Source organism: Arvicola amphibius, chromosome 12 (genome assembly GCF_903992535.2).
Source record: "Arvicola amphibius chromosome 12, mArvAmp1.2, whole genome shotgun sequence".
In the NCBI taxonomy this organism is placed as follows: Eukaryota; Metazoa; Chordata; class Mammalia; order Rodentia; family Cricetidae; genus Arvicola; species Arvicola amphibius.
The window spans coordinates 59,498,277-59,510,859 of record NC_052058.2 but is presented as its reverse complement, the minus strand read 5'-3'; the positions used below and the strand labels follow the sequence as shown (position 1 = coordinate 59,510,859).

The following is a 12,583-nucleotide window of genomic DNA, read 5'->3' as shown; positions in this document are numbered from 1 at the left end:
GTGAGACCCTGTCACAAAGCACACACAGCTGCAGAGGAAAACTTTAAGAACAATTCTCACTTGAATGACAGATCGTCTTTAGTTGGCGGCAAGGCTATGACAGAGAGGGAATTAGGGATTTGACCACTGAGGAAAACACTACAATGTCAGCCCACGCTTCAAGAAGCAAGACATCTAAAATGAGGGTGTTTTGTTCCCACAGTCACAGCCTGGGTTTTAGATTTCACTCTGAGTGGTGCAGTGGGCTGGGTATAAATGGGATGGCTAGAGTCATATCACTAGCCATAAAAATGTAACAACAACAAAGAAAAAGGCACATCTATGTTAGTGGAATGAAGAATTTCTGTGGAACTATCGTGGGGAAGGGTGAATAAACACCTTATAAAGCACTATTGTTTAATGGTAAGGGAAGGAGAGCACAGATGATACAGAGAGAGAGAAATTGTCAAACGCCGAATGAACATGGAACATTTGTTACTGGGTGCCTAAACTTGACTTTAATGGCAAAACTTCCTGTATTCTTTCAACTGGACACTTGCCTGAACTTGATAGGACTCAATGTTTATGTCCACCTGAGTGTCAGCAAGACAGTTTTGCAGCTTATTGGGTTTCCAATGTCAAAGCTAGATTATCTCCTTGGAACCTTCAAAAGGTCTTTTGTTTCATCCTATTCTGTTTTTGAGTCAGTGGAACTCTGAAGTAGTTCAAAATCCCAAGAGAACTGAAGGGTAGAGTTTGCAGAACCCTCTCTGCCATCTTCTGGCCTCTAGCCACTCAGTTCGACGTTTTGGAGCTTACCAATGTTATCACAATCTCTTTTTTGACTTTATACATTTTATTCTTTATACATTTTTCTCAAGGTGAGAATCTAGAGAATAAAGTTCCCTAACTTCTTTTCCCAGGTTGGAATCACCACTGAATGGCCCTTATTTATTGTTCAGTAAAATTTCCCTGAGATAGCAAATACTTGTGCCTCACTTGGATTTTCTGCACTTTCCCAAACAGGTGACTAAGTGCCTTGCCAAAGACTTCACAAAGAACAAGCGATAGCGCACTGTGTGAGTGAGCACAGCTATTACCCTTCCAGCCTGCCTTGCTGATGACATTCAACGATTGCTTCTATGTTCCTGTCCAGACAGTAGGATGGTTGTACTATGGAGAGTGTTATTACTGAAATTGCTGGGTGTTCCTTTGTAACTCATGTCCCATGCACTTTGTGTGTGTGTCTCTGTGTGTGTGTGTGTGTGTGTGCATGTGCGTGTGTCTGTCTGTGTGTGTATTTCTCCAAATGAAATGATAACTTCTTCAAAGGCGGAATCACAACACTTAACCAAGTCTACTTTCAAAGCCCCAAACTTATGGATCTATGTTTGTGGTTTCCCAGATCAGTTAGTAAACCTAGGAATGGCCTTGCCTTTTTTATTTTATTTTATTTTATTTTATTTTATTTTATTTTATTGGTTTTTCGAGACAGGGTTTCTCTGCAGCTTTAGAGCCTGTCCTGGAGCTAGCTCTTGTAGACCAGGCTGGTCTCGAACTCACAGAAATCCGCTTGTCTCTGCCTCCGGAGTGCTGGGATTAAAGGCGTGCGCCACCACCGCCCGGCAATAGTTTTGTTTTTAGGTTTGTTTACAGGCAGTAATCCCATGGTTCTTCCTTTGTTGGACAATACCACTCTTACCCTGTAACACCCCTCCACCTGAACAGCTGCAGCTGAGAGAAGTCTCTGAAGAGGGCTCCCTTGGGGCTACCTGGAATTGTGCATGAAGACAACGAGCACGAGCTGTGCACAGAGAAGACCGTTAGGCCAGGAAGCCAGCCAGCTGCTAAGTTTCAGTTTCCCTCCCTGTCCCCATCTCTCCTTGTCTCCTTCCCCAGCTGGTAGTCCTGAGCCAGGGGAAAGGACAAGAGGTCCTGATGAGAGGTAATGCCAGCAGAAGCCTGCCAGACTGTCCAGAATTAAAACTGGGACCAGGTGTGACCATGGTTTTGCATTAAAGAAAGTGAAAAATAAAGCACAATAAAAACTATAGCACAGATTTTTTGCTAAATACAGCATTTCTTCCCATTTCTAATATAAAGGAATTATACAGATTGATTGTTTATTTGTAGATTCCCTGTTGGAATATGGGAGGGTAAGAGAGGAGTATGCATGACTAATTCTGTAGACTTAAGAAAGTTAAGAGCTTTTGTGTGTGTTTGCTTTTTCTTTTCCTTTTTTTTTTTTTTTTAGCAAAATCAGGCTTTTGCACTGAAATAAAACATCTGCCTAGGATTATCCAATTTTTAAAATTAATCTGAGAGAGGGAGAAAGAGGAAGAAAAGACTGGTGAGAAGGAGGAAGAGAGGGAGAAAAGAGTTGGGGAGAGGAGGAGAGAACACAAGAGGGTCCCATCATCCTACTCAAGGTCCCCAACTGACAGAGCCTCCCGCTTCTTGACTCCATTTCTTAAGGATGATGCTACCTCCTCATAGTGTCTTAAGCTGCTGGTCAAGTTTTCATTCAATGTGTAACCGCTGTGAGGAGCATTTAAGATCTAAACCATAGCGTACTGTCAACATACTGGCAAGTACTAAGATGTTCTTCTTAATATAGTTCTTAATGTAGTTTGGGATGCTCTAGATGAGGCCATCTTCATGAGATTTTGGAAGCATTTTTCTCCTAAACTACATAATGTCCAGATTACCTCCAAAGCTCTATACAATTGTGCAGGAAGTTAAGTAGTTCCCCTAATTCATGAGCGCAGGCAACCCAAGTTCTTTTGCTGAAGTATGCATAAACAACAAACAATAACTAAAGAAAACTTTTCTGCGCTTGTTAAATTGTCTGAAATGATATTAGAATTCATGGATACTTTTTTTGAAGTTCTTGAAGTCTAATTGCAGTGAAAATAAGAATCATAGCCTACCAGAAACATAAGACAATGAAGCAGGTTTTGTTGTTTTTGTTCGCTTTGTTTTTCTCTGTTTTGGTTGAGTTCAATTTGAACACTGGCTCATTAATCTGAGATCTCTTAATTCCATTCTTCAAAAGCTGTTGGCACAGGTTGAGTCTCATAGGTTGGTCTAGCATCCACTTAGTCTGGGGGGTAGGATTCCACTAGGCAGTTGCTTCCTAAGAAACAGAAGGGTTTTTTTTTTTTTTTATACAAAACCTCTTGAAACTTGGTTTGGAGCATATATGACCATGGGTATAAAGTCTGAAAGTTTAGGATTATTTTTTTGTATTCCACACACTGTGTATACACAGATCAGCATAGATCTGGAAGCATACATTTTCATATAAAAATAACCTCACTATAAAATACAAGCCAAGGCTGGCTGAACACCTGATCAATTTGCAAGGCAATAATAGAGGTGATACAAGAAAGCAAGGTCCCAGCCACTGGAGATTGCAACCAGCAATCATTTGCCATTTTCCAGTTATTACTATCTATGACATTAACTGATAGAAAAAAAGGAGATTTTTCTCCCTTTTCTCCTTGATTCCTAATAAGATAAAGTCATACAGGGCTCTAGGAGCTATCCCTGTCCTCTTGCCTGAAAGAATATGCTAAATACTTTCATTGAAAACCCATGCCTTATAAGGAGAAGATTGTCATTTATTATAACATGCATTAAAATCTTCAGCAAAATAACAAAAGACACATATCATGTTCTGTGTTAATCAATAAATCTTTATATTTATGTAAAGTAAATCATTTTGTCTTTAGGAAAAAAGTGGGAAGAGCTAGAATAGCAGCATGTAGGAAGGAAAAAGTGAATCATCTTTTGGGAGATGCGAGACTACGGGAAGGCACCAGCATCAGAACAGCTTGGAGAGGCGGTCTTTTCCCTGACAGTTTGGGGGTAATTAGCTCTGACCACTCACTGCTTCACGGTCTTGTTCATTAGTTTCTTTCTGGGGAAGGAGAGGTCTTGAGTCTCCTGAGGAGTTTTGTAGGCACCGGACAACAGACTGTGGAAGATAGCAGTCCTGGGGCCCATAATGGGCAGTCTGTAGCGAATGCTCTCTAGAAGACAGTGCAAGAAGGGTACAGAATAAGGTGTTGAACACTGTTCTTTCAAAACCACAAAGTATCGATGGGCCACCAGAGACTCCTCCAGCCTTAGCAAATACACAAAATTCACATAAGCATTTCTTTTAATAGAACCATCTTGTGCCAACAACATTAAACTTTTCTAAATCCGATTGAAGATGCCAAGTGAAATTTAGAAATAACACTTAAGAGTTAGGAGTATTGCCAATTAAATTGAAGATAAAGCATATGTGGAGTTGTAAGATTCATTCAAGGGGGAAGAGGGCTCAGTTCTCAGGACACTGTTCCAGGACACATGTGTCCATAGTCCTGTGTTTGGGAAAATAAACAGCCATGATTATACAAACAAGCCACAGGAGGAAAAGGATTAGTATTTCAAAAGGAACTTCAAGTTGCAAATAATTCTAAAGTCCTTACCATCCTGACCTCTTCTTCAAACAGGATTGGATTTTTAAAAGATGTTTACATTTATCTTTTTCAGAACGCATTGCTTAGAGGAGATAAATCATACATGCAACAACACCTCCCCATTGGGAGCAACTGAATGACTATGGGGGTTGAAGCCCTGAATTCTCTGGAACAAGTTTACTTGATGAAGCCAAATGGGTGCTAAAGCGATTACAGGCTTGAGAGTCTGGAATGCAACTCAGGCTTCTCATTGCCATTCAAAAGCAGCAACATTTCAGGTTGACGGACACAAACAGGTTGAGGACCAGCATCTAGCTCCCCTGAGTCTCAACTGTGTGCTCTTTGTATCCTGTCACACTTCTCTGCCCAGCGCTAAACACATGTTAGGTGGGTAACATAATACCAGGGCTCATCAAGAATAAAGGTCTGCAAGTCTCATGGGATCAAGGCAAAGAGAAATGAATTCAAAATAACCTCCAGGTACCATTTCTGATCCTGATGATAAAGCTTGGGTGAATTTAGGAAAATGTTAGAAATCACTGTTTTGACCTACAAATGAACTAGATAACAGTGCACAGTGAAAACACTGGGATTGTATTCATAGCCTGTTTGCATGTGGGTGGCAGCTTAGGCAATAAGTTGCAAGTACTGAAATTCTGATATGACTAAGCTATATAAACCATCAGGCTTGGCCTGCCAGTAGCTGTGGCTTGGTCCAGCTTATATTGTGTGAAACAAAATGCTGCTCTAGCTTTTAAAGTGGGAACACAGACAACAAACCCACAGAGAAAAACCAGAATCTGGGAGCAGGCATTACTGGTCCTTGGCTACACTTTCTTCCAGGCTTTGGAGGACACACATAACAACCAAGCCTAGCTCAGAGAGGTTTTAGCTAGCATCACATATAGATCCCCCAACGTTCGGCCCCTAAACAGTTCTGCATCCACTTTCCCTACAGCTCCATCTCCAGTATTATTGTCTTAGATTAGACTCTATGGGCAAGAAAATACCATGCTGATTCCATGTGCCCTCAGCTAGTTTTTATGCTAATAATTGAAGCATTCCCAGGGTTTACAAATTGGTGTTGCAAAACAATCTTGATGAGGGAAGGAGATATAATTGTGTGTGTGTGTGTGTGTGTGTGTGTGTGTGTGTGTACAGACGTGCATTTGATTCATTCCCTTCCAAGACAAATTTGAGGGAAAAAAAACCCAAGTCCAAAAAAAAATTCAAAGTAAGTGTGTCACTAGCGCAGAGGACACTGAGACCAATTGGGTGCGTGTATCTCCCAGTGTTCCCTTGGCTTGGGGAGAAAGCTGAGCAGAGAACATTGGTGGGGAACTTTCATTGGGTGGATGCCTTTAAGCTTAGATCTTCATTGTTCCCTTTGGCCTAATCGAAATCATGACTTAGTTCACTAGTTTGGGATATGTGAGAAGAAATTCATGGGAACTGGGTCACCCTCTTTCACTGCAATGGAGTTGGATTTCCCAAACCTGCCATTGTTTTTGGGACTCTGGTCTTTGGCATCTGCCCAAGACATCCCTTTTGTTCTCAACTTTCCTTACTAGGTGGCTTCTCAGTTCAGTTCTGGTTATGAACCTCTGCGACTTCCTAGGATAAATTAGCAACTTCTGATATCCATAACCATAACTTTATTTCTTTTACTGTACAAATCTAATGAAATAAAATTTTCAGGTAGTTTCATTTATGTGGGATCCATTTGATAGGAAAAAAAATCACTGAAGCTTGGGCTGTCCTAAATCTTTGAATTTGTTACCCCAAAGAATGGCTTAGTTGTATATTTGTCAGTCCATTGCCCCCCTGTCTCTAAGGGGTGGGACATAACTCAGTGCTGCAGTCTGGGATATGCTACTGTTTTTTTTTTTATGTTTGTTTGTTTTATAAGTAGTACTAGAACTTAGAATAGCACTGGGCGGCTTCTGGAGGGAGGCAGTGCTTTAGGACCCTGTGGCTTTGTAGTGAGACCTTTTCAGGAATGTTGTAAAGCACTAGTCTTTCCACTTTGATTTGTGTCACCAGGACTGGAAAGGAAAGCCTTTTAAACTGTGTCCCATTTTTCTGGAAAGTTCTTTAGCAAGTGGCTCATTAGTCAGAATTATGTGATATAAAGAGACCTTGGAGAAAACATGAAAACATGTGAGACTCTTGGAGTGGACAGAGTGAGCTGGAGTTAAGAGGAGGAGGCTGTGAAATAATTCTAACACATCCAAAAGAAAAAAGGGATAGAAAATGGAGTTTGCCCAGAAAATATAGAAACTATGTTTTCCATTCTCTGGCCCCAAGTAGAGCACGTATCACACTGGAGGCACTTGTTCTAAAAGAAAACAAACCTGTTGGGATGTCATTACAGGGATGATTAAACTGCTGGACGTCGGGATGACGAAGGAGCATCACTCTGATTGGAAGATTCAAGAAAACACAGTAGTCAGTTGACTAGGCCTTAGTGAAGAGGAATTAAAGGGACTCTAGCTGGCCTGGGCCTGGCAAACATGGCGCCGTTAGGCCTTGCCCTTCTGCATTCCCTCTGCCTTCCTGAAAAACCATTAGGTTACATTCCTAAAGCTAGGCTCCAAGGTCTATTCCCTTATTCGCTCACTTCCTCCTCCTGAGGCCGACTACCATGGTCCAGTGATCAAAGTTTTGAAGGCCAGCAATCCAAAGCCCCTTCTGGCTATCCTAACACACCTAATCAAAAGAAACCAACTCATTATAACACAAGGTTTCCCCTTTCCCTTCATAAACTGCCATTTTCCTACGTGAAGTACAATGGCTGTCTTCTCTCTATCCAGATGCAGTCCTTTGTTTCTCTGGGACAAATACCCTTGCCCCTTTCCCTTATTCCCTTCCCCTTCTCCCTCAGCCTCTATCTTTTATTCCCTGCCCTCTGTCCCTCTGGGACAAATAAACCTCCTTTGTGATAAGAACTTGGTCTTGGGGTTCCTGAGCCAACAGTTTTCCTTTCAGTAATCTGTCTTTACACATACAACAGAGGCGCTCTTCACTCCAACATTTGCTGACCTACTCCCAAGCCCCCTTGCAGCAGGGCGAAAGAGTTAATTGCCCCAAAACTCACTAATTCTCTAGTGCTTTTCTTTGGTAGTATCTTAATGGGTTCTGATTAAAACCTATATTTCAAAAGTATTTTATTCTACTATAAGAACATGTAGAGTCTAAAACTAGTAGGGATTAATGAAATATTCTCTAATTTCCATAAAAGTAAGAAATCTTTCAAGTAAGTCATTTGCCCCTGAAAAGCAAAACTTGTTATGTTTTGGTTGGAGACTTCATGAGTTCTCCATTTCTCCTGGTAGCCAAGGCTGTGGGGGAGGAAAGCCTTTTAAATTGTGTCCCATTTTTATGGAAAGTTCTTTAGCAAGTGGTTAAACAAGTTCAAGTCCGTATTGTACAGTCATTCTACATAAGTATCAGACAGAAGTGGTAGGCTTTCTTTCATTATTATGTTGAAAATGAAACCAACAAAAGTTTGAGAATTTTAAGATGATTCAATTTTTGGCCACAATTTAAAGTAATGAGAACTGCTTGCTTAAAATAAAACCAATTAATGATTTGGGGATTAAGTGTTTCACTTAAAGTACAAAATATTCTCAATAAACCAGGGAAACAGGCTTCCAAGTCTCTTTCACAGAAAAATTAACTTCTGCTCAGAAACCTTGATTCAAAGAGTTTCCTATTCACACTTTGCAAAGAGTATCTATCAGAATTACTTTTATCATGATAAAAAGTATGAGTAAATGTTATTAGTATTGGAACTTGAACTGCCTGGACACATGTTCACTCTGTGACCTTTGTGTACCTGAGCCAGCGCTGCATGGTTTCAGGGCACCTGACTTGTGTCACAGTCTGGAACAAAAGGCCATAATGTCATAAAAGCAATCAGAACATTTGCTTCTGAGCCACATAAGATTACAGGAAGACTTGCTAGTTTCTCCCACCTTTCTCTTTACATAAGGGAGAGAATTAAATGTTGCCTTTAGCATCGTATATAATTATTTTGTAAAGATGAGTCTGTGCTCACATTCCAACGTCTATTACAAGGCATTCAGAACACTGAAGCCTTAGCCAGAGTGAGTTCATGTTTGTTGTTGTTTTTAAGCTTTGATTGTTTTAGTTACTATATAAAACAATGAGTTTCATTATGATGTTTCATATATGTTTAGCATCATATTTGGGCCTGGAGGTTGTTTTACTGAGGTTTTCATTACGAGAACATTATTATTTGTACACAGCCCCCAGACCTCCAACTCCTTCCATGTTCTCCCTAGAGCTTTAAAAAATGAAGAAGTAAATTCTTCCCTGTTGATAGTCAAATACAAGAAAAAAGCTTAAAAACTCCAACTGATGAGAATTTGACTAGATTTAATTTTTGTCATATCTTTTGTATCCTGTGGTATTGCAGCAAACAACAAAATAGAATAGATAAGTAAATTTAAATAGGATTTAAATTTAAATTGATGAAGAGGATGCCTTGAACTTGGAACAAATTGTGTGTCATCTCCCATATTTTGTGAATTAGATATATATCATCTATACAGGAATTGTTATCTGCTTGAGGGCAATGAAGAAATAGCTTACCCACTCCTCCTGCAGTTCTTATGTTGGTGAAAAGGAAGGCTGTGCTAATAGTAACTTTAATCATTCTTGTAAAGAAGTGAAATTATTTGATTAATTAAACTTCTTGGCTCCAACAGAAGATACAACCACTATAATGTTCATTCCCAGAGTGTTCTGTCTACTGTCCTTTCAATCCCAATCCTGTGTCCCAAACAGAAAGGACCAGAGTATAAGTCAGATCCCCTCTTACATCTTTGGCTCACCTGGGATTCACAGAATTCTGGAAGGATGGTTTCTCATGGTCTGGGATTATGAAATTTTTCGGCTGTACCTGAGAAAAAAAGGCCTGATTCAATATGTTGGCTGTAACTACACTCTGATCTAAACACAAACTTTAGCAAACCTGAGTTGTGTCTGAAACTGTTCACAGATCCTTTTGCATCTTCTGGTTCCTGGTGTTTCTCTGCCTCACGGTCTAAGGCCTGCTCTCTGAACACTCCTAAGACCTTGCTGCACTTCCTTGCTTAGGGATATCCGCCTTTCCTGACAAACTTGCGTCTTCATGAGGATAGACTACATTGCTACACTGCTGTGTTTGTACTTCTAGCTCTTAAATTGCCCATTTAAGACATTTTCAGAATTACTGAGCAAATGATGCCGATTTGAAGCACATCTGAAAGCATGTGCCTTCTGTTCTGGCTAGAATCAGCAGACTCACGGCTTCTCTGGTTAGGAAACCACACTTTTGAGCTACTTTAGGTTTGATCCCAGCACTCCATGCTGGCTTACTTCAGGAGTGTGTCCATCCACTCAGATCCCTTCCACTGAAGATGATGGGACCTATGTCGGTGACATGGCAGTGACGAAACATGGGTGCAGGTGTTCACTCAGCCTCCTAACTGAATGACTGGGGACTTACGTTCATGACACAGTAAAACTGCAAATTGTTAGACGTCCAATACTGGTATAATGGGTTGTTCTATTCATGTGCTGCTTTCATTGGCTAATGAATAAAGAAACTGCTTTAGGCAGAACTTAGGTAGGTGGAGAAGACAGAACTGAATGCTGGGAAGAAGGTCAGAGTGAGAGATGCCATGGATCTCCTGCCTCAGATGGACGGACGCTGGTTAGAATCTTGCCGGTAAACCACAGTCACCTGGCAATACACAGATTAATGGAAATGGGTTAAATTAAGATGTAAGAATTAGCCAATAAGAAACTAGAGCTAATGGACCAAGCAGTCTTTGAATGAATACAGTTTCTGTGTGGTTATTTGGGGGTTAAGCTAGCTGGGTGGCTGGGAAGAACAAGCAGGTCCTCCCTCCCCTTGTAACACAATACCTCTAGGGATGCCTGAAAACCAAAAACTTCAATGCCACCTCTACCTGAAGGGTCTAGCATTTCTAGTCAGATTGTTCTGAATCATCTTGGCTGAGGGAAGATGAAGGAGGAAAAAGAAGAAAACGAACAGGAGTCAAGGAGTAGCTGGGGAGGTGAGCGCAGCAACGGCTTCAGTAAGGGCCTAGGGGGAGAAGGGGAGAGAATATACCAGAAACGGGCCTTGTCTTTTCCTTAGATTTCATCTACAGTCGACTCCAAAGGGAGGAGCAGGGAGCTTTCATTCTCCTGCAGAGTGGCATGACCCACGTTCTACCGCCCCTCACTCTGGCTGGTAGTATTTTATGCATAGTGCAGAGTCTAGAGGCACACGGAGCAAAGTAGCCAATGGGGGCAAATTGCATCTGGGTGAATCTAGTCATTCTTTTCCACCTTTATTGATTTCCTTAAACTTTAAGGGTACAGATTGATGGGCATCATTTGATATGGGTATATAGTGTGATGATCAAATCAGGGTAGATAAATATTTCTCTATCCTTAAGTTTTAAAAAGGTGACAAGCACATGGTTGCTGTAGTTTATTCAGTACAGTGTGCTAGGTTTGATACTTAACACTTTCCTCTGCTAATTATTACTTTGTATTTGGAGTTTTCTAGTTCCTTGCTTTCACTGCACATAAAATAGCAGGGTGTCATGAAGTGAAGCCATCCCACTGTGCAATAGACTTCTAGGACTTTTCAGTTCCATCTATGCTTTGGTACCCATTATTCAAGCTTACTTTATTTTTGTCCACCCTTCTCAACTTTTAGTCATCTCTATTGTATATCCTGACCAGCTTTTTAAAAATCTACATATGAGAAAACAGGTGATAATTGTGTTTCTGCACCTGACTCGTTTCATTTAATTAGTGCAGTGACATCAGGCTGTTTAAGATTTTGTTGCAAATGAGAAGATTCTATTATGCTGCTGAATAATATGTACCACCTATTCTCTATCCTTTCATCCCCTTATATGTCTCAAGGATGGATACATATTTTAGCTACTGTGAACAATATAGTAAACAGCTTGCTTGTTCATATGTCTTTTTGATGTGCTGACATAAAATTCCTTTGACTCTATAATAGAAAAGGAATGGCTGGATCACATAGTAGCTCTACTTTGAGTTTTTGAGGAATCACCATGCTATGCTGTTCTCCATAATCATTAATTCCCAATCCTACCAATCACAAACATTCCCTTCCTTCACCTATTTGCCAGTATTCATTATTTATGGACATTTTGGCAATAACTATTCTAATCAGAACAAGATCTGCCTTCACTACTTCCTAGTGAAGTAGAGATTTTCCCCCTTAATTTGCTTGCCCTTCAAATTTCTCCCTCTGGGAAATGATTGCCCATATTCTTTATTCATTTATATTAGATTTTTATTATTGAAATGTTAAGTTCCTTATATATTCTAGATATTAGCCCACTGTAAATGAATAAGCAGTTTGCAACCCAACCATTCTACAGGTGTCTCTTCACTCTATTTCTTTTGTTATTCAGATATTTAGCTTACATAAAGATAATAATCATTTAAGCCTATATAGTTACATAATCTCATACGTTTATGTTTGTTTTGTTTTCTGTTCTTTGAATGTCTTACACCCTCCTCCAAATCACAGCCTATAAATGTCTTAAGTAACTTTCTAGTTTCCTTCTAGTAGGTCTTTAATCTATTTTTCCTTTTCTTTTTGTAAGACAAGAGAAGTCACTTTTCTCTTTTTCTCATGAGTACCTGGTTCCCTGAGCACTGCTGATGAAGAGGCTGTCTTTTCTCCCAGGGCATACTTCCAGTTTCTTTGTTGAGAATTCAGTGCTGCAAAATCATGGGGCACTCTGTGCTGCTCACCAGTCTGTGTGTCTGCTGTCTGCTGTCTGCTGACACCTTGCTCTTCTTGTTACCATGGCTTTGTTGTATTTTTTGAAGTCAGAGAGCTTTTGTTTTGTTTGTTTTTGTTTCTTTGTTTGTTTGTTTGCTTGTTTGCTCAAGATAACTTTTGCTCTTTGGAGTTCTTTAAGATTTCATATGAATTTAAATTTTTTTCTAGTTTTGCTTAGAATGCCATCAGCAGTTTGGTGAAGATTGTATTGAATATGAAGTTTGTTTTAAGTAGAATGGATATTTTAACAGTTTTAATTCTTACAACTAATGACCTCTTT

The 12,583-nt window shown here is 40.1% G+C and overlaps 1 protein-coding gene across 3 annotated transcripts in view; it reads right to left on the bottom strand.

The window, feature by feature from the left end:
- Window positions 1-3,656: 3,656 nt before the first annotated feature.
- Window positions 3,657-12,583, bottom strand: part of C12H1orf105 (chromosome 12 C1orf105 homolog) — a 28,137-nt gene continuing 19,210 nt past the window's right edge. For all 3 annotated transcript variants that reach the window (XM_038348886.1, XM_038348887.1, XM_038348890.1), the window contains 3 exons: window positions 9,308-9,375; window positions 6,803-6,867; window positions 3,657-4,013 (listed from right to left, as the gene is read on the bottom strand). In XM_038348886.1, coding sequence (XP_038204814.1) covers window positions 3,868-4,013; window positions 6,803-6,867; window positions 9,308-9,375 — 279 coding nt within the window. In that variant the 3' untranslated portion in view covers window positions 3,657-3,867. The remainder of the gene's footprint in view (window positions 4,014-6,802; window positions 6,868-9,307; window positions 9,376-12,583) is intronic.